At 27.2% G+C, this 23,422-nt stretch overlaps 2 protein-coding genes across 2 annotated transcripts in view; one reads left to right on the forward strand and one right to left on the reverse strand.

Moving 5' to 3' along the window:
- LOC123264463 overlaps positions 1-2,408 on the reverse strand; it is a 20,531-nt gene extending 18,123 nt beyond the window's left edge. The window contains exon 1 of the mRNA XM_044727774.1: positions 1,452-2,408. Coding sequence (XP_044583709.1) covers positions 1,452-2,367 — 916 coding nt within the window. The 5' untranslated portion in view covers positions 2,368-2,408. The remainder of the gene's footprint in view (positions 1-1,451) is intronic.
- Positions 2,409-3,604: 1,196 nt separating this feature from the next.
- LOC123263905 (fibrinogen-binding protein-like) lies at positions 3,605-15,447 on the forward strand. The gene is made up of 3 exons (XM_044726951.1): positions 3,605-3,908; positions 11,017-11,496; positions 14,981-15,447. Exons 1-3 carry the CDS (start codon positions 3,605-3,607, stop codon positions 15,445-15,447), a joined length of 1,251 nt encoding a protein of 416 aa, XP_044582886.1.
- Positions 15,448-23,422: the final 7,975 nt, after the last annotated feature.

Consider the following 23,422-nt stretch of genomic DNA (forward strand, 5'->3'; position numbering starts at 1 on the left):
CGATCGCCGCCAAAAACGTGGAAATCGGTTGATTGGTTCGAGAGATATCCTCGATAAAATATTTGGAAACATTTTTTTTTTTTTATATTAACTCCGACATTTTTTGGAATAACTTTCAAACGGCTGCACTGATCGATTTCAAAAACTAATTAGCTATTAGCATGAAAAAATTACGTCGATCGCCGTCAAGCCGGTCAAAATTGGTCAATTCGTTCAAGAAATATCATGAACGAAAGAAAACCAAAAAAAGTGTTTTTTTGGAATTACTCCAAATTTCCTAGTTTTATAAATTCAAACTTGAAGATTCTTCATGAAACTAAAAAAATTGCGTCAAATACTGCCAACCGCGTGAAAATCGGTTGATTCATTTAAAAGTTAGTGCGGTTTGAAAATTTAAAAAATATTGTTCTATGATAGTTCTATCAGACTTTTGAGCTCAAAGAGCTCAAAATAACACATAAATTGTATTTTTGAGCTTGATGAGCTCAAAAATGTCATTAGGGCAGTTTTATGCACCTAGGTATGGAATTAACGGGAAGTTGCACGGATGGCCTTCAGGGTCTACCGTTTTTCTAATTTTTTTTTTAACCTAAATATAAAGCTCGCAGTTTGTTTAAAGAAAATATGATCACATATGACATCATTCGTGATCACACATGATCGTATGTGATATCATTCGTGATCACATGTGACATCACACATAAGTTTAATGATCATGTATGATGCTTATCTGACATCATCTATGCTTTTACATGATTACGTATCAGATTAATGACCACATGTGATGTCACATATGTCAATTATCAGTTTAATGATCACATATGTCTTGAATGGTGTCATGTACAACCACTGATACTTTCATTGACATCATATATGACCATTCATATCTTATATGATTTTATGTAAACGATTATGACTTTTATGACATACTATGTGACCACTGATATTTTTTTTTACATCACATATAACCATCGTTGTCTTGTTTTATGTTATATTCAACTATTGATGTCTTTTATGACATCATATACGACCACTGATATTTTTTGACATCATATATTACCATTGATGTCTTTTATGATATCATATATGATTATTGATGTCTCTTATGACATATATTACATATGAGTTTAATGACTACATTTAACATCACACATGTATTAAAAAGTTACACATGACATCACAAATTACCATATATGTGATAATCATAGGACATCATATATGATTAACTTATGAACGTTTCTCGTCAAAACTTATATTTTCGAAAAATATTAATGTTCTAAATTTTTAATATCAATCATCTTCTAAGTCAGTAATGTTTAACTTTTTTCTATTCCGAAAAACCCAATTAACCATTACCGCAGAATTATCTTTCGCACAAATATTTTTCTTTGGATAATCATGATATTTACACTCGGTTCCTATTACAGGTGGGTCATGGTATCCAAATTTCTTCAGTACAATAATCTTGCTTTCATTCTCCGACCCAATAAGTTCCAACAAAAGTTTTTTGTTTCCATTATTCTTAACATAAATATTAATCGCATCCTGAAAATATTTTCTTAAGCCTCTTTGATAGGACCCGAATTTAGTGCTACCAGCATCCCAGGGAATCCCAAAGGATTCATAAAAAGCTTGATAGTGAGCTTGATAATCAATAGGCATATCTTCTAATTGCAGTGATTTCGAACTAATATACCCTGGTTTTCCAGTGATGAAATACTTATTTAATTTATTATCCACAATGTGATGAGGATCGTTGAGGACATAAGCATTAAATTCTTTGATAACGAATCGGTCTTCCGGAATGTAGTAACCGATAAAATCTACAACAACATGTTTCTTCACTTCTTTGGATTCAGATTTATATTTTCGGGAGTTTTTCGATTTCAGCAGCCAATCGTACATTGCTTCGACGTTATCAATAGCGCAATTGTTGTTGCGATGATCAGCATGATGTATGCAGTGCGTTGACATTTTCAATGGTGCTTCGTATCCCAGATCCTCGACCAATGAAGTAAATTTATCGTCCAACTTCAAACCGAGAAAATCCATCAATAATTTTTTTTGTTCATTATCGCGGACATAAATGCGTTTACTAATAGCTATCACGTCATCAATATTTTCCCTAAGTGATTTCAAACTTTCTGTCCCAGTGTTCCACGGAATTCCGAATTTCAGGCAGAATTCCTGTGTGTAATTTTTAAACGTTTCATTGTCTAATTTTTTCCAGTGACATATAGGTTTTAAAACACCGGTATGTGTAAATTCCAATCGACCCTTTTTGTTCAGAATAAGCAAAGAATACTCTTTGATGATAAAGTCACTTCCTTCGACAATGTAACCATTGAAGTCAATAATTGTAGGCATATTTTCAAAGTAATCTGCACTGATAAAGTCTACAATAAGAAGACTGAAAATGATAAAATTTGTGATACTGTTGTAGACACTTTAATTTTTGTTACATAATCTGTTTGGAAAATTAGTTTTTTATCTTACGTCAGATTTGGCAAATTGTTTATTTTCTTTTAATTAAATATAAAATAAACACAAACTAGTCTTACAGAAAATTAAATGGATATCGGGATTGATGATGATATTCATGATAATATTGGTGATATTGATTAAAGTATAAATGATAATAATGATCTTGACAATGATATTCATTGTAATATTGATAGCTGTCGTGATATTGACAATGTATATCACTGTACTGATATTGCTATTCAACATGATCATCACAATGATATTTATCGTTGTCTTATTAATGATATTCATGATGAAATTGATAATGTTATTAATAATAGTTATTATGATATTGATGGTGGTATTCTTCATGGTTTTAATAATAATATTTATCATGATATTTATAATATTTATCATAATATTTATCTTACTATTGTTATGATGATCTTCATAGTGATATTCACAATGATATTCATCATAGTCTTGATAATAATATTCAAAATATTTATTACGATATTGATGGTGATATTTATCATAGTATTGATATCACGATCTTAATAGTGATATTCATAATTATCTTGACAATGATATTCATCATGGTCTTGATAATGATATTCATAATGGTTTTTATGATGATATTCATCATATCATGATATTGATAATGATATTCATCATGATCTTGAAAATGATATTCATCGTGGTCTTGATAATGATATTCATCATGATATTGATCAATGATATTCATTGTAATAGTTGATAGCTGTCGTGATATTGACAATGTATATCACTGTACTGATATTGTTATTCAACATGATCATCACAATGATATTCATCGTTGTCTTATTAATGATATTCATGATGAAATTGATAATGTTATTAACAATAGTTATTATGATATTGATGGTGGTATTCTTCATGGTTTTAATAATAATATTTATCATGATATTTATAATATTTATCATAATATTTATCTTACTATTGTTATGATGATCTTCATAGTAATATTCACAATGATATTCATCATAGTCTTGATAATAATATTCAAAATATTTATTACGATATTGATGGTGATATTTATCATAGTATTGATATCACGATCTTAATAGTGATATTCATAATTATCTTGACAATGATATTCATCATGGTCTTGATAATGATTATTCATAATGATATTCATCATGATCTTGAAAATGATATTCATCGTGGTCTTGATAATGATATTCATCATGGTCTTAATAATGATATTCATCATGATCTTGACAATGATATTCATTGTAATATTGATAGCTGTCGTGATATTGACAATGTATATCACTGTACTGATATTGCTATTCAACATGATCATCACAATGATATTTATCGTTGTCTTATTAATGATATTCATGATGAAATTGATAATGTTATTAATAATAGTTATTATGATATTGATGGTGGTATTCTTCATGGTTTTAATAATAATATTTATCATGATATTTATAATATTTATCATAATATTTATCTTACTATTGTTATGATGATCTTCATAGTGATATTCACAATGATATTCATCATAGTCTTGATAATAATATTCAAAATATTTATTACGATATTGATGGTGATATTTATCATAGTATTGATATCACGATCTTAATAGTGATATTCATAATTATCTTGACAATGATATTCATCATATCATGATATTGATAATGATATTCATCATGATCTTGAAAATGATATTCATCGTGGTCTTGATAATGATATTCATCATGGTCTTAATAATGATATTCATCATGATATTGACAATGATATTTATCGTGGTCTTGATAATGATATTCATCATGATCTTGATGATGATATTTATTATGATATTGATAATATTTATTATGATATTCATCTTAATATCGCTATCATGATCTTGATAGTGATAATCATCATGATCTTTAAAATGATATTCATCATGGTCTTGATAGATAGATAGATAGATAGATAATAATTTTATTGGATTCTGGAGCCTAGGCTCCCTCAGAACCATCATCAAATATACATTTATAATTAGTGTATGATGTACAGAGTTTTAGATACATAAAAATAAAATCAAAATAAATATAGTAATTAACAGTAATAACATGTTAATCATGCTTATAAATAATACTTGTGTTATACAAAGCTCAACAACCTTCAATAGCAGTAATAAACGTCGATAATGATATTCATCATGGTTTTTATGATGATATTCATCATATCATGACATTGACAATGATATTCACCATGATCTTGAAAATGATATTCATCGTGGTCTTGATAATGATATTCATCATGATTTTGTCAATGATATTGATACGATTATTTATCATGATTTTGAAAATTTATTTTTCTTCAATTTGATGGTTCCTCCTCAATGTTACCTAAAGTACAAAATTTTCATACTAATTTCCTATACAATTAATTTTATTTCTATAAAATTAGTTATCAAAATACCATGTTACCTATTGAAAATTAATTGACATTAATCATAAAAGTAAAGTACCGAATTAATTAAAAAGACATAACTTAATTATTGAGAAATTGTTGACTAATTAATATAGTTCAAGAGTAAAAGTCTCATCTTTACCAAAACGGTAATTATAATTAGATAACAAGTATCCATACATATAAATTTAAAATATGAGAAAAGAGTAGTAAAATAAAATAAGCTGAAAGTGCTATAAAAAAATGAAGGAAGTAATTACGCTTTAGATAATAATTGTGTTAATGGAGCGATTTAATGCGTGGAACAATATCTTCTCATAATATATAAAAGATAAATTTTATTATTATATTATTACTTATTTTTCTCTTTTATTATTCTTTAGCGATTGCTGTCTTCACTCAACAATTAATGATCCGCTTATGATTATTCAAGTGAAATAAATTTTTTTTTACGCGAAATCATTAAAATTTATTGTTTATTATGTTTAATGACTATTTAATTGGAATTTTTATTTTTGAGAAAATGTTTATTTTAATTCTGAAAAAAATCTTTTTTACTATTTCATTCACAAGACACAAATTTTCAATTAAATAAGAAAAAATAAACAAAAGTAGTTTGTGTGATCTAACATTGAAATAAATAATTAACCAGATATGCTAATTAATTAATAAAGATTACTAGTGATCGTACAGGAATTTATATATATAAATATATGACCGTATGTAAGTACATTTGTCGGTCTGTTGAATTGAATGAATTAAACATAATAATCACGTAACAAGAAACAGCTTTAGATAATATAATGGATACGTGATACGCGTGTCGGACGGTTTTAATTGACGCCTAATGTACCTTACACAACTTATAATTACTTTGACGCTTAACACATTGTAATTATAATTAAATATATTTGAATGACAATCTTAATTATAAATTAGAGGAACTTTTTATATTTTATTTCATTTCAACGACTCTCACTTTTAAAGTCAAATTAATTACAAAAAAGTTACTTTTAGTTTAAATACGTAAAATTTTTAGTCTAAGGTAAAACCCCCTATTATTAAAACTATAAGAGTGATCATGAATAGTTGAATTTTTAACTCCCCGCTAAGAAAATTGAAAATTTTCAAAAATCGGGAAGTTATTGTTTTTACCCCGTTTTTCGAAAATCGAGTTTTCATTAGATCTCAACGTTTTGAGGTCCTAGGAAGCTTCCCTGACTATTCCCGCGATGGTATCTGTATGTGTGTGTGTGTGTGTGTGTGTGTGTGTGTGTGTAAACCTCTCATAACTTTTGAACGGCTTGACCGATCAATTCCAAAAACTGATCAGCTCTTAACATCAAAAAACCACGTCGATCGCCACTAAGCCGGTCAAAATCGGTTGATTCGTTCGTGAGTTATCGTTGACGACAGAAATCGAAAAAAAAGTGTTTTTTTCGAATTACACCGAAATTTTCGATCTGATCAATTTGTGTTTGAAAATATATCATGGAATTTGAAAAACTGCGTCGAATGCCGCCAACCACGTGAAAATCGGTACATTCATTTAAAAGTTATTGCGGTTTGAAAATTAAAAAAATTAGGAAAATGGTTGACCCTGAAGGCCATCCCTGCAACTTCCCGCTAATTCCATACGTAGGCGCTTAAAATTGCACCAATGACGTTTTTGAGCTCTTCGAGCTCAAAAATACAATTTATGGGTTATTTTGAGCTCTCCGAACTCAAAGAGATTGCTTTCCTATGCTTTAAAGCTCTTCGAGCTTAAAAGTCTGATAGAGATTTGATAAGACACTATTTTTTGAATTTTTAAACCGCAATAACTTTTGAATAAATAAACCGATTTTTACGCGGTTAAAAGCATTCGACGCAGTTTTTCAAGCCTCACAAAGAATTTTAAATTTTGAATTGATCGCGCTAGAAATTTTGGAGTTATTCTGAAAAAACACTTTTTTCGGTTTTCTTTCGTTCACGATATCTCTCGAACGAATCAACCGATTTTGACCGGACTGGTGGCGATCGACGTGGTTTTTTGAGGTTAAAAGCTGATTAGTTTTTGGAATTGAACCTTTAAGCCGTTTGAAAGTTATTCCAAAAAAACCACATTTGAAAAAAATTTTTTTTTTCAGTTTTTTGAAGATTTCTCAAAATCTATTGGTCTGAATCATTCCAAATAATTCTCAAAATTTAAGTTTGGTCAAGCCCTTTTGAATGGCACCAACCGCGATGAAATCGGTCAAGCCGTTCAAAAGTTATAAGCGGTTTACATAGTTTCACACACACACACACACACACACACACACACACACACACACACACACACACACACATACAGACACAGTGACAACCTCGCGGGGATAGTCAGGGAAGCTTCCTATGATCTTTAAACGTCGAGATCTGATGAAAACTCGATTTTTGCAAAACGGGGTAAAAACAATAACTTCCCGATTTTTGAAAATCTTCTATTTTCATAGCGGGAAGTTAAAAATAGTGACTTATTAAACTTCTATCAGACTTTTGAAGTCGGAGAGCTCAAAACTACAAGAAAACTATATTTTTGAGCTCGAAGAGCTCAAAAACGTAATAAGTGCGATTATGAGCGCTTAATTACGAAAGTAGCGGGAAGTTGCAGGGATGGCCTTCAGGGTCAACCGTTTTCCTAATTTTTTTATTGTGTTTTAAATCAATATTGTCAACATTTTTTTTATAGGACACCTTAATCATTGTTTATACTCATATAATTTAATTAAATTAATTAAATTATTAATTAAATTAATTAATAAATTAACTTGAATAGCAATAAATTTAATAATTATTATATCAACTTAAAACCAACAGGTTGAATGTATGTATTATTGACAGCGCAAAAAATTCAAAGAGCCGATTATTGACATACCATTGACCCTATTATTGACAGGTCATTTATTACAGTTAAATTTATATTAACAATAATCATTTTTACTAACTAATGCAAAACTATCAATAATTTTTATTATTTTAAAATTCGTTTAAAATCTAGCTTTTCTATATTTTTTACCAGGTTCATTTTAGCAATTTTTTCTAGTCTCAAATACTTTGATTCTTATAAAATCACATGACAGTATGTAAACATTAATACGTTGATATGTATGTTGAGGGGGTAAGGTTACTTTAAATTATGACCTATGTCGTTAGTTGACTCAAGTTAATTTTTGTGTGCCCATCATTGACATTCGCTATTTTAACATTAATTTCAACTCAATAAAGTATAAATAAATGATTATATGGTTATTTAAATTATCAATAATCTAAGATAATTTTAAACAATGCGATGACATAAAAAAAAACAATGAAAAATGTGGATTTGAAAATAAGGTCTTTCTTAACAATGTTATTAAGAAATTACAAACGTATAAGCAGTTTTGGCCTACTTGAAAAAATGAAATTTTTTGCGGCAAATAGTTTATACCTTAGAATTAAATTTTACTATTGTTTAATTTTAAAAATATGTAAAATTATCATGGAATATCAACAATTGTGATTATTAACAGATTTTAATAATGAAATAATAAAATTAAATAGGGCGCCAATAGTGGGGTCCTGTCAATAATAGGGGCTTTTACCTCAGTAAAATAAAAAAAAAAAAATTTTTTTACCACACGGAAAATATAATTGATTGTTATCAATAACATATAATCTATGTAATTGAGAGGATAAGGACAATTTAGTTAACCACATTTTTTTTAAAGGAAATTCCCTTGAGATTATTGAACGGCAAAATAAACATTTACAATTTTTTTTTGTAAAAATAAAAAAAAAATTGTTCTTAAGTTGACACATGTATTATGTCAACAGATAACAAATCGACTTGCTCTAGTTACACGAATACGATAACAAACTGAAAAGGAACGAGTGCTACCTAAGAAAAATAAACTTCCATCGATCACCCGCTTGAGTCGAGAAAAAAAGGACACTTGTAACATTTATTTAAAAAAAAAAAAAAAATAAAGAAAAAAATGGTTTGGATTATTATAACTACTTTGTAACTAGGGATTGAATCGTCGAAAGCGACAACTCTTCATTCAATTATTCATTTATTTATTATGAGGGAACAGTGTAAACATTATGCATGAGTATAAAGTTATTATTTTGTAGGATGGAAATAAGCTCAACAGTGCCGGGGCTTGAATAATTTATCTAAAATAATAAATAGTGAAAAATAGAAGGTAGAAATAAGTACGAGGGACTAAAATACGAGCGATGATAGAAAAGCGTGTGCAGTCCCTTGTTTGGTGAGTAAACCCTGTAATTGCGCGCTTGAATATAATCTATATATATATATATTAGGGTGCTTCATTTGAGACGACTATTTTTTCTAACTCCATTGACGAAATATTGTTCTGAACATAGAAAAAAAATTCTCACCAAGGGATAGTTCTTAATTTCAATTTTAAGTACTCGCTGGATGAATTTAAAGTTTTCCCATATAATTAACCCGTTAAAATAATTTTTTGCTTAAATTATCTATAGCATAGCGACATTTCATGATATTCATTTGACCATGGGCAGAAGTTGTAGAGGAATCCTTCCTCTTTAAAAGCTCTGACAGCTTATTTCCAATTTATGAGTTACCTCGTCAGTAAAAATTGTACCTTCGATTTTTGCTCAACAGTCGTGGTTTTTGATTTTTTCTCCTAAACTATTGATCTGACACCTAAATTGCAAAGGACCTTTTTTGTAAAGAATTCAATTTTCTATAAGATATTGATAGCTGAACCCTTTCAATAAATTGCCTCTGAGATAAATTTCATTAATTACAAGAAAACAATAAATGACACTATTTTATCGTAATTTTTATACTTTTTAATAAAACAACAGTTGATAAAAAAAATTATAGCATTGTATATTTTTATAATCAAATATTGTGATATCGTTATAATGCCTAAATTTTTAAAATTTTGAATTGTCTGACAAATATTCTAATAAATATAGTTGTTACATAGAATATATCCAAAATATATGATCATACATAACTCCGGCACACAAACATAAAGTGTTGTGTACTTTGGATCGGACCTACCTATCGAAATGAATATTGACCCACTGAATCCGAATTTCAAGTCCGTTTGACCCGGTAACCCTCCAATTTTGGGCATAATGCAAAAAACCCGAAAAAAATGCATAAAACTGCAGTCACAGTGATGAAAAAATTCTTGTGGACCCGGATCAAGTATGATTTTTATGTATTCCAATTTAATGAAACTAAATCTGAACGTTAATTAGCCTGCTGAACCGACCAAATTTGAAATAAAAAACGAAAAACCCAAAAAAATTGCAATAAATCATGAAAAATTGAAGTTATAGAGATAAAAATTTTTTTGGACTCAGATTGAGTATGATTTTCATGTATTTTGTTCCACTGAATTTAAATCTGAAGTTTTCTTGCCCCGTTAACGTTTTAAAATTAAAAAAAATCTCAATAAACCAAAAAAATCGGGAAAATTGCAGCTATAAATATGAGAAAAAATCTATAAAACATGATTAAATATTTTTCTTGTGTTTTTTCACGCATAAAATATAAATTAAGATTCTGAAAATATAAAAAATTTTAATATCTATAAAAAATGACGTATAACTAGAATAAAGAGAATGATTTTCTCGAATTTCAAACTGTTCTTCATTGAAATCGAACTCTTTTGTTCTCAAACGATCTAAGCCGTAAATTTTTCTTCCGTTTGTTATTGTCTTTTGTATTTCATGCGTGAAAAAATACAAGAATAGTATTTAATCGTGTTTTACAGGTTTTTTTTTTTCAAATTTGTAACTGCAATTTTCCCAATTTTTTTGGTTTTTTGAGATTTTTTTAATTTTTAAACGTTAACGGGGCACTGGGCTAATTAACGTTCAGATTTAGATTCAGTAAATTGAAATACAAAAGAATCATACTTGATCCAGGTCCACAAGAATTTTTTCATTTTTTCATTTTTTTATTTAATTAAATAAAATTTCGCGACTCCAAAAAACCGTTCTGCTTACAGTAAACACAGTCGGTAGTCTGGCGCTCCGTTTACAACGGGATTTTTGAACGGAACTTGGCGCCAGATTCTACCGAATCTGTAGATTAAGGTTTTGATATTGATCATTGCGATATTCATATTTATCATGATATTGATAATAACAATGATATTAGTGGTGATACTGATAGCGACAATAATGATATTTATGGCAGTAATATTGATCATGATATTGATATTCATCATGATCATGCTATTGATATCCATAGTGCTATTGATTTTCATCATGATAATGATATTAATGGTGATATTCACCATGATAGTGATATTAATAATGATATTCATCATAATAATGATATTAATGATGATATAAATGATGATATTCATCATGATGATGATATAAATGATGATATTCATCATGATAATGATATTAATGTTGATATTCAGCATGGTAATAATATTAATAATGATATTCATCATGATGATGATATAAATGATGATATTCATCATGATAATGATATTAATGTTGATATTCAGCATGGTAATAATATTAATAATGATATTCATAGAGACAATAATGAATTTTATGAAAGTAATTTATCATGATATTAGTGTTGACAGTGGATCTATTACAGATTTAAACAGATTATGTTGATATTTATCATGGCGTTGATAATGATGATGATATTACTTACTCGTGATGGTGATATTCATTAGTGTATTGATAATGATCATTATATTTATCATGAAATTTCATTGATATCGAACTTCATATTGATATTCATCATGACATTAATATTAACATTAATATTTATAATTATTTTAGTATTGACAGTGGAGTCTATCATAAAATTAAATGGATGATGTTGATATTCATTATGGTTTTGATAATTACAATGATATTACTTACTCATGATGGTGATATTCATTAAAGTATTAATAATGATGGTGATATTAATAATGAAATTTCAGTGATGTTAAATTTAATACTAATATTCATCATGACTAGATAATCACAGTGATATTCATCATGGCTTGATAATGACAGTGATATTCATCATAAAATTAATATTAAAAATTATTTGAGTGCTGACAGTAAAATTTATCATAAAATTAAATGGATAATGTTGATATTCATCATGGCGTTGATAATTACAATGATTTTACTTACTCATGATAGTGATATTCATTGTAGTATTGATAATGATCATGATATTTATCGTTGAATTTTATTGATGACAATTTTGATCTTTTAAAATGAATTCTGTTTATACTATTTCTTTAGTAATATTAATAATGACAATAATAATATTGAAAAAATCTAATAGCTATTCTATTAATACCCTAAAAAATGCGTCAAAATAAATCAATACCCAATAAAATGAATAGTCGATTAACTAATTATCCTTTCTTATTCATGCAAAAAAATAAATTTTTTTTTTTTTTTTCGTTATAATAAATAATAAATTTATGATATATCTATATAAAATTCGATCTTGACATTTATTACATAATTTAAATCGACCTGAAAACCTTTCTCCATCGATCCCGTAAACGTGACCCTGTCGCGTTTCATATCGTCACCGTTTCTATTCCTACGATATTGTATTATGTATACATATATCCATACATAAATATATTTACGAGCATATCTTTCACCTCTCTTATCTCACACCTCAGCTTCTTTATCCTCTAGCCCCGTATCAGCCATCATCTTCATTAGGTAATTCAATCACGATTTCCATTGCGTACCTCAATATTTCATATTTATTTATATCATTTTTTTATTTTATTTTTATCTTTTTCCATCATTTTACCGCTAATTAATTTTTGGAATACTTGGTCAATATTTTTCTCGGAAAATTTTTTATGAGTGAAGGAAAAATTGTAAGCAATAAAATACAAACATATATGATAGATAATAAAATAAATTTAGTGAGAAAAGTTATTTTAGAAATTTTTTATTCGCGGTAAAATAACAAAGAATTGTTTTGTTCATAGGTCGAAGGGCATGTATACAATCGATTTAACATAGGCCACGGTCATTTTCCTTACACTTTACGCTTTATTTTATTATTATCATTATAACACTTCGCTACACTGTTAATATTTCCGAAGTGGATAATTTATATGTTATTTAATCTCTTCAAAGTAAAATTATCTGCGAAGGAAATTCAAGTTATAGTGAATTCTTTACTTCTTTTATACTAGATTAAAATAAAAAATTTTTATTCCATTAAAAAGTATAAAATATACGAAAAAAATATTTTTAACACCCGAGAAAAATTATTTTAAGAAAAAATATCTATTTTTATTCAACAATTTAGAGAAGACATTAAACTTTATTTGGTTTAATTTAACATTAAATTGAATCAATTTACTTTGTTTTATTTTATTTAAGTTAATTTTACTTGTTTTATGATTTTTATTAGTTAGAAGAAAGTTAAACTTTTTAAAAGCACGTTTCAGTTTATAATTTGTTGTATTAAATTGGGTCAATTATTTTTTTCTGCGTAGATTGTTCATTCAAAAGTTTACAATAATGTGTATTGAACTGAAGATTTTTTTTATATTCTTAACAAAAAAAAACTCCGCGCCATGAATTATTTTTTTCTTTTTAACTAAATAAAAATAAAAAAATAATTGCTGTTTGTTTAAAAATTACGAAATGCGTATTTAGATATTTAAAAATTAATAAAACTTTTTTTCTTAGTTTGATATAAAAACTATTTAATGTTTAAAAAAAATTGCATCAATATTTTTTTTTAATTTCTACAAGTAGCATTTTTTTTTTACAAATTCTCTTTATAATAATTTATTTGTTAATAAATCCCAAAAATTGCCGTTTAAAATTAATTTCAGTAATATTAAAGTAATTAATTTTAATTTTTTATTTTTTAACTTCAGGATTTATCATCAAGACTTTAAACCAAAATAATCTTTATGAAAATTTGGTTCAATGTTCCAAAAGTAAAATTTTTTAAAAAATATAATTAATAATTACAAATTTATATTTGTGATGAATTGTTTGAAGTATTGATTAGTAATTTTGCATATAAAAATTGTTGAAGCTTATTAAAAATTTTTTTTGTGTAAAAAATCCGTGCTAAAAAAAAAGTTCTAATTTACTCTGTCAAATTTTTCACGTTATAAAAATGTTGAATAAATATATAAACCTTAACTCTGAACTTTTAATAATATATAAAAGGAATACTTTCAAAAATTTTTAAAACTTTTTTATTACGAATGTATGATAAAACTGTATTTATAGAAAATAGAACACTGTGGGTAAATTTGGAAGCCAAATCAATAACTTGCGAGTTGGTTTATATTAAATTAATCGAAAATAAAAACAAAAGCAAAATCAATTGAATAAATAACTTCTGAGTCTTTTTGATAATGGACGACTGATGATGACGTTACTGGGAATTGAAAATAAAAATACATATTTTTAATTAAGTATTAGTGCATCCTTGTTAGGTGAAATGAATATCTCGTTAGCTCAATATTTTCCGTTATGTAACTAAACATAGAGTTGAAAAAAAAGAGCTGGAAAAATGAATATTCAGTAGCTACTCCCCATTCAGTGTCTACCGTGACCGAGTTATTAAAAAAAAGGAACCTAAAGTTGAAATAAAAGACCAAAAAAATATAGTTCGCGTGACTGCGTGAAATGAATGAAAAATTATTATGATTTTTTTTCGTTGGAAAAAGTTGCGCTAAAAAAAATAGTAATAATAACAGTTGAAATAATAATGATATTCCTAATGATAATGATATTGATATTCGTGATATTGATATTCATCATCATTATAATGATAATTATAATAGAGATATTGTTGATATTCCTAGTAAAACTTATCATAATTTTGATATTAAATTGATATTCATAATATTGACATTTCTAATTATACTTTTTACGATTTTGATATTTTTGTTCATGATATTGATAATGATGGTGATATTCTTATCATCGTTGTTGATATTGATAATGATATTCATGATAATATTTATTATGATAATGATATTGATATTCATCATGATAATAATAATGATGAAGATATTGATATTTCTAGTTACACATTATAATTTTGATATTAATATTCATGATATTGATAATGACAGTGATATTCTTGTTATCGTGGTCCGTATTGATAATGATATTCATGATATGGATATTCCTAGTTATATTTATGACGATTTTGATGTTGTTGTTCATGACATTGATAATGATGATGATATTCTTGTTATCGTTGTTGATATTGATAATGATATTCATGATATTAATATCTATAGTGATAGTGACATTGATATTCATCATTATAATGATAATAATGACGATATCGATATTCCAAGTATCACTCATTATAATATTGATATTAATATTCATGACATTGATAATGATAGTGATATTCTTGTTATCGCAGTTGATATTGATAATGATATTCATCATAATGATGACAATGATGATGATGAAGATATTGATATTCCTAGATTATATTCCTCCTTGATGATATTCTTATCATTGTTGATATTAATATGAATAATAATATTAATGATATTGATGTTTACAGTGATAATGATATCGATAATTATTATAATAGTGATATTGATAATCATGATTCTGATACAAATATGCATGATGTTGATGATAATTATAATATTCCAATTATTGTTGATGATATTAATTTGGTAATGATAATCATATCAATAGTGATATTCATAATATCGATAATAATAATGACATTCATATTTTTGTTGTTAATATTAATAATGATAATGATATTCATCATGATCATGATAGTGTTACTACCGTTAATAATGATAACAATAATATTCATGATAATGATATTGATAATGATAATTATTATAAAGATATTGATACTAATAATAAAATTTAGTCTAATAATTCCAGTGATTATATCATAGTTATAGTATAAACTCTCGAATTTCCATTATTCTGCGAATTAAATTCGAAACTTATACAGTTAAATAAATTGAATTATCAAATAATATAGCTACGTTTGTATTAATTAATATTCATATCAGTCTGTACATAGAATCGAGTGTGTAGTATTTAACAAAAATAACAATAATATCCTCGAATAACTGCATCCCTACCACCCCGTCTACATCTGTCTGTCTTTATTGATCCACGAGACCACACCCACTACCCTTGCAAAAGCCACGCCCACGTGTCACTATTTTAAAATTTTACTACCAATGTTAGTATCCGTCGTACAGGTAGACACACTTACTACTCATTAATGTATTACATTGAGTTTTTTCGACTATTAGCTGCCACTTTATTTAGCTCTCTAATTTTACAGACTTTAAATTCTCAGCCAGAGTTCAATTTTTCCCTTTTTTGTTCACGTACGTCCAGATTTCTTCGTAAAACAATAGCAACAATTAGTAGGTACTTGATAGTATCGATTTTGAATAAAGAATCAATAATTAGTTCACCAACGCTTCCGCTAGAGGGCGCCACCAACATCTTCTAACCAGCGTCCAAACGAAACCGTTTTTTTTTTTAAAGGAAGCTGATGAAATTTAGAACTAAATTTTTGATAAGAGTATTTAAAAAATTCAAGTCATCGGTAAATTATCCAATCAATATATAAATAATTGAAGAGCTTGAATTTACGCTAATTGTACGATTAAGAAAATCGTGATAGGCTAATAAGTAATCATCTGGTCAATAAAATTGAACACTTTCCCTTTGAAGAATTTATGTATCGTTACACAATGGCGTCAACTTACTTTTTCATTCATCTTGAATTATAATTTATAATTTGTAATATATTGAGAAAAAAATGCTTTCACTCATTGATAACTCGTATGCCCATGGATTTATTCTTCTTCTTTGGAAGAGAATTAATTCTAACGGCCGATAAAAGTAAGTGAAAGTACATTACATCCACAAGTTTCTGTAAGTATATTATTATGAATTATAAATTATAATGTATACTCAAGTCCAAAAAAATTCACTGTGCCGCTAATCAGGGAAAAAAATTTTCCATTTAAGCTTATGTAATTAACGATAATAATTAGCCTAATTTTTTAACCTCGTTACACATTATTATGCACAGTAATTATAATTATAATTATGCATGCATACTTATATTTGTTACGAATATAGAAAAAGTTATTTATTTAACTAACCATAAAATTTGATTTTTTTTTGTACATATTTCTAATATTAGTGTTGATTAAATATCGTGTTGTCTGAGAATAAATGATTTCAAATGTGTGGGGTTATTTGACAAAACGAATTATTAGAACACAAAAGAAATAAAATAGACAGAAAAACAAATTGAAGAGAGTAATTTGTCACTAAGCAAACCAATTCAATTGCTTTTGTTTAGGCTCTGATAAATGGCACTAAGGTGGTTGAAGGTAAAAATTTTTATGACAACTAAGATATGGAGTTTATTTAGTGGCTCAACAAAAGACACTTTAATGTGGAGAAAAATAAAAGAAAGTATAAGGAAAAATTTCGTTGAGTATTAATATTATTATTATTATTAAGGGGGTATTCTGGTCTAGAAGCCTAAATCTTAGTCATTTTTCAAACTAATAAAAAAAAAAATGAAAAACATTTTTACCATCCGTTTTTTTATATGATATTTATTGGCATTTAAAGAATATAAAAAAAAAATTAAAATAAAAAAAAAATTAAAAATTTGTAAAATTACAGACCGGTGAAGTAGGAACTACAAAAAAAAAACGGTGCACTTTGGTTGACATGATTCCAGCTCTTGTAGTGATCTGAAACAAAGAAATTTGAAAAATCCTCAATTAGTGAAGATGTCGCTATCGCATTGACCTAAGCCAAAAAAAAATTCACAAAATGGCGTCGACATGAAATATCAATTTTTTTTACTCCTTTTTTTGACGTTTTCGAATTTTTTAAAAATACTCCAAATCAAAATTTTTTTAAATCTCAGCCAGACGCGATAGAGAGATATATAAATAAGATTTCCACCAAATTTCAAAGGAATCGGTTGGGTAGAACTTGAGATATCATGTCAACCACTTCCAAAAAAGTAGTTTTGAGAAAAATGCGTTTAAAGTTTGAGAAACAATTCCAATAGAATAACTCGGATAATAATATTTAATACTTACTTTGGATTAATCGGCGATCCCAGATCCATACATTGGGCCTTTTTCTACTTCATACTCAATGTTTTGTACATTTTTTTCTGCTAATCGAACTGTTCTGCCTTCTTTTGAAGAAACATAAGCTCGCAGTTGTGTGACTCGCTCCGATCGGCCGGCTTAGATGATGCGTCACAAAATCTACTGTATCTCCGAAACTAATTTGAATTTTGAAAAATCCTTTTAAGAATATGTTCTTAAGGGTCTAAACTTTGAGAATATGAAAAAAAAATCGATTTTTTCAAATTTCTAGACCATAATACCCCCTTAATATAATCAATGATTATATTCAATGATTAGTGCCAGGAAGTTGGCGTTTTTTCTTTATTCAAATTTGAGATTTAACATATGAATGCTCATTTAAACAACGGCGAAAGTCCTGACCTTAATAATGATGAATACCGATATGATTGTGATTGTCAATATCATCATAAATATCGATATCATTTTCATGATAGACATGATAGACAAATCAAAAACATCATTGTCATTATGAATATTATTAAAAATGTTACTATCATCATGAATATCATAAAAAATATCATTATTATAATCAGGTTTATCATTATCACCATAAATATCAATATCATTGTGAATATCATTATCATAAAAAATATCATTATCGTCAGAGTTATCATTATCACCGTAAATATCAATATTGTTATGAATATCATTATCACCATAAATATCAATATCACTATGAATATCAATATCATTATGAATATCGTTATCATCATAAATATCATCAAAAGTATCATAATTGTCATCGAGATTTTCATTATTACCATAAATATCAATATCATTATCACTATGAATATCAATATCACCATGAATATCGTTATTATCTTAAATATCATTAAAAATATCATAACTATCATTATCATTATTAATTTTCATCATGAATATCATTATTATCGTGAAAATCACCATTAGGGTCATTGATACAGTTTTCGATATCAATATTATCATGAATAGAATTATCATTATCATCATTTTCAGTATTGATGAAATTATCATCATGAACATCAATATTATTATCAATATCAAATCGTCATCAATATCAATTCTGGTAAGCAATAAATAAAGAACTAATGACTTGTCCAATCTCAGAGACATCGCAATGTAATCCGACCCTTCATTAATTTAAAACAATAGAAAAAAATAATAAAGATAAAGAGACATACTTTACTATTTTACAATGCAAATTAAAACAAAAAATGTAAAAAATTCCCACGGAATATAAGATGCGAGTAATATTTAAAAATTTAATACGCTAGACAAAGTTAACAATAAATATAAGCAAGAAAAGAGGGGCAGTGCACAGAAAGAGGGCCTTATATTTTACTTTTACGTTACGTTAAGAGTAATATATAAGGTGAATGTGAACAACTCAGTTATTGCATCATTTGTCAGTCATTCTTAACAACGAATAATAGCATCACCAGCAACCGGGGACTCAATTAATGAAATAAAATCCGTTTTGTACATCTCTTGGTAAAACCGAGTAGACCGTTAACATCTTTTGTCTTTATTGTATTTGCTCACTTTTTTCCTCATTCTCTGGAAACATTTTGCTGTTTTTATTTCCTTTTTTTTTTTCTGTACACTTTAGACAGCTGTACAGTAAGACCATTTTTTTATCCACATTGCCCAAGGAATTACTTTAACACTTCCATCCTACATATCACATCCTTTTTATTCAACAAACAATGCTATTTTATTCAACCAGATGATTTATTCAGATTTTTATTTATTAATTGGTAATTGTAATTATAATTGGTTTGCTTTTTCGGCTCAATTCCTTCATATCTAGCTTTACATTCAGCCAACAACAATAAAGATCTACAATACGGCCTTGAGAAAATTAAGCCTTGGGTGATGATATTTTAAAATATATCGTGAAAGGAGATCGAGGTACTTTGTGATTTTAATAGAGTATGAAGACACAATCAGATGTATCATTGCAGCTAAATTATTTTTTTTTTTTTACTATTAACAAATTATGAATAATAAACAATGTCTAGTTTATAAAATTAAAAATAAATATGCTATTATACAAATAATTTATAAATAATAATAATTATTAATTATAATAATGTTAGATACATCTTCCTATAGTTTGTTCTTTAATATTTCCAAGCAAATAATTTCAAATATAAATTTTCGATTCGTCATTTTTCTTAAAAAAAACTTAAAAAAATTTACATCATAGAACTTAGATGAATAATAATATATTCAAATTGAAATAAATCCACAGATTCGGTAGAATCTGGCGCTAAGTTCCGTTCAAATCCGTTGTAAACGGAGCGCTGGACTACCGAGTGTGTTTACTGTAAGCAGAACGGTATTTCGAGGTTGCAAAATTTTATTTAATTCTACGGTACTTCTTGTTCCTAAATTTTATATTATATCAGTAATTCATACTTTATTTTACTGATATCAATTAATTATATTCAATTATAACAATTAATCGACTTGAAATTATTAAATTTTATCAGCACAAACTATAGCAAGCTCAAAAATTTCGATCCTGACTTTTTTTCGATGTAAAAAGTGACATGCCACAGACTAAGTAATTCGAGAATGCATGGTAATAGTCCAATAGATGAGAAACTACAGTTAAAAAAATAAATTTCACAGCTTGCATCTACACCCGCCAGGGTGCGCTGCAATTATTTTTACATAAACTGTAGCTTCAAGGGGATAGTTTGCTATAAAAAATGCAGCCAACTTGAGATTTAAGTTGGTACCAATTGCAAATTTTTATTATAATTACAAAAAATACTGAAATCCGAACAAAAACAGTTTCACTGTAAAAAAATCGCGCCAAGTCCACGTTCATAAGACTATTAAGAAAAAAAATTTTTATTTCTTTACAAAAAGATATAAAATAAAAAATTAAAAAATCCAAGTAACCGATATGGTTGTATATGATTTTCGGAAATTAAAAAATTTTGTTGTAAATTTAAAAATTAAGAAAAAAATTTTGGAACGTACTTGGTGTGCGTCATTGTGTATTTCAATTTTTTTAAAGTCCTAGTAAATAGATTTTACGAATTTCATTAAAAGTAAAATATTTTGCAACCACGCACACTAAATACGTTCCAAAATTTTTTTCTTAATTTTTAAATTTACAACAAAATTTTTTTTAATTTCCGAAAATCATATACAATCATATCGGTTACTTGGATTTTTTAATTTTTCTATTTTATATCTTTTTGTAAAGAAAAAAAAAATTTTTTTTTTTCTTAATAGTCTTATGAACGTGGACTTGGCGCGATTTTTTTACAGTGAAACTGTTTTTGTTCGGATACAAGTTACGCGTAATCTTATTTTAAAGCGCTTAAACTTTCGAAGTCCTTAACGATTTAAGACCGAAATATTAAAAAGCGTAGTAAAATAAAATTTCATATCAAGATATCATTCTGGTTTGTAACTTGGGAAAAAAATTTTTAACTTCCCGCTAAGAAAATTGAAAATTTTCAAAAATCGGGAAGTTATTGTTTTCACCCCGTTTTTCGAAAATCGAGTTTTCATCAGATCTCGATGTTTTGAGGTCCTAGGAAGCTTCCCTGACTATTCCCGCGGTGGTGTCTGTATGTCTAGATGTATGTGTATGTGTGTATGTGTGTGTGTGTGTGTGTGTGTGTGTGTGTGTGTGTGTGTGTGTGTGTGTGTGTGTGTGTGTGTGTGTGTGTGTGTGTGTGTGTGTGTGTGTGTAAACCTCTCATAACTTTTGAACGGCTCGACCGATTTTATCGCGATTGGTGCCATTCGAAAGGGTTCAACTAAACTTAGATTTTGAATACAAGTTGGACCGATTCGGACGAATAGATTTTGAGAAATCTTAAAAAAACTTTGAACGCGTTTATTTCAAAGCCATGTTTTTCTGGTTCACGTACATGATATCTCCGGAACCACTGACTCGATTTTAATTAAACTTAAACGACATATTCTACATAGTAGTAGCTATTGCATCAGCTACATCCAAATAAAAATTTTGAATTTTACTATTTTTTTAGGACCAAAAACTGTGAAAAAAAGCCTCATTTTTCAGTTGTTTTTTTTAATCATCGCCATTTTGTTATTTATTAATAAATATTAATCTCTGTAGCTGGTGCAATAACTACTTATATATTGAAGGTCAATAAATTGGTTTTTGTGTTTTAGACGAGCCATTATCAAGTTATCATGTACGTCAGCTTTATACCTACGTTTTGTCAGAGCAAAAAAATAAAAAAAAATAAAGTAAGAATTTTTTTGTGTTATTCAAGAATGTATTTGCTGAGCTGAATAAATTTTATATAAATATATATAATAGTTTCTGCGTAAAAAAATAATAAAAATTGGCTTTTTCCGAACACCGGAACCAGAATAATCCCTTACTATTAGTCAGCGTTAAAAAAAAATTTATTTTTTTTTTAACAATAAATAAAAAGGATAAATTATTATTTATTACCAGGCAAATTAAATCAAATAAGAAAGTGAGTATTACTCTTGATAGAGGTCTCAAAAAAATAGAGGAGAATATTGTAATTAACGTGTCTCTAAAAATGAATCCTATTGATCAATATATGACTTAATTTTATTTATTGCATGCAATAATATATAAACGAGGAGCAATATTGATGAGTTAACTACACGTAATACCAATCCGGTATATACGTAATAAAAATAAATGAACATCAGAATCTTCTATCCCACTCATTAGGAAATAATACGCAGATGGTTAGCTGCAATTTATTATATTCATTTAAAAATCTCCTCCGGTACATATCTTCTATGGTAATAATAATAATAATGATAAAAATATCTACATGTAGGATATTTAATCCTGAGATAGTGACGAAAGGGTAATTGTTTATTTTTGATTTCTTTTTATGAGGTACGATTAAGGTAATGGATAATAAGTTGAATTAAGAAAATTAATCTCTAGATAAAGATGACCGAACATGGATATCATTATTTATTATGCAATTTATAAACTTATATTTTTATTGTTTCTCTAATATAAATATAGTACCTTTTAATTTCCACGTGTTTGCTATTGTAAATAAACTTTTACAATAATACGATGATTTCAACTAGCAATCTGCAGTCACTACGTGACTGCCGAGATTTACGGATTATGAATAAGAAAACTTTGGCTTAATTATCTTTTTATGTTTATGACACTATACATAGTTTGGGTACTTTTTTAATAAATTAAAAAAAAAAATAATGCTATCACAGGATCAATTACAAATAATTTAATGGACAAATGTGACCAAACAAATTTATAGAACCAAAAAACTATTAAAAACTCCTCCAAAAACTTTACATATAAAATTGACTACTGAAAAATATATAAAACCAAA

The sequence above is a fragment of the Cotesia glomerata genome, linkage group LG4, assembly GCF_020080835.1.
Source record: "Cotesia glomerata isolate CgM1 linkage group LG4, MPM_Cglom_v2.3, whole genome shotgun sequence".
NCBI classification, from domain to species: domain Eukaryota; kingdom Metazoa; phylum Arthropoda; class Insecta; order Hymenoptera; family Braconidae; genus Cotesia; species Cotesia glomerata.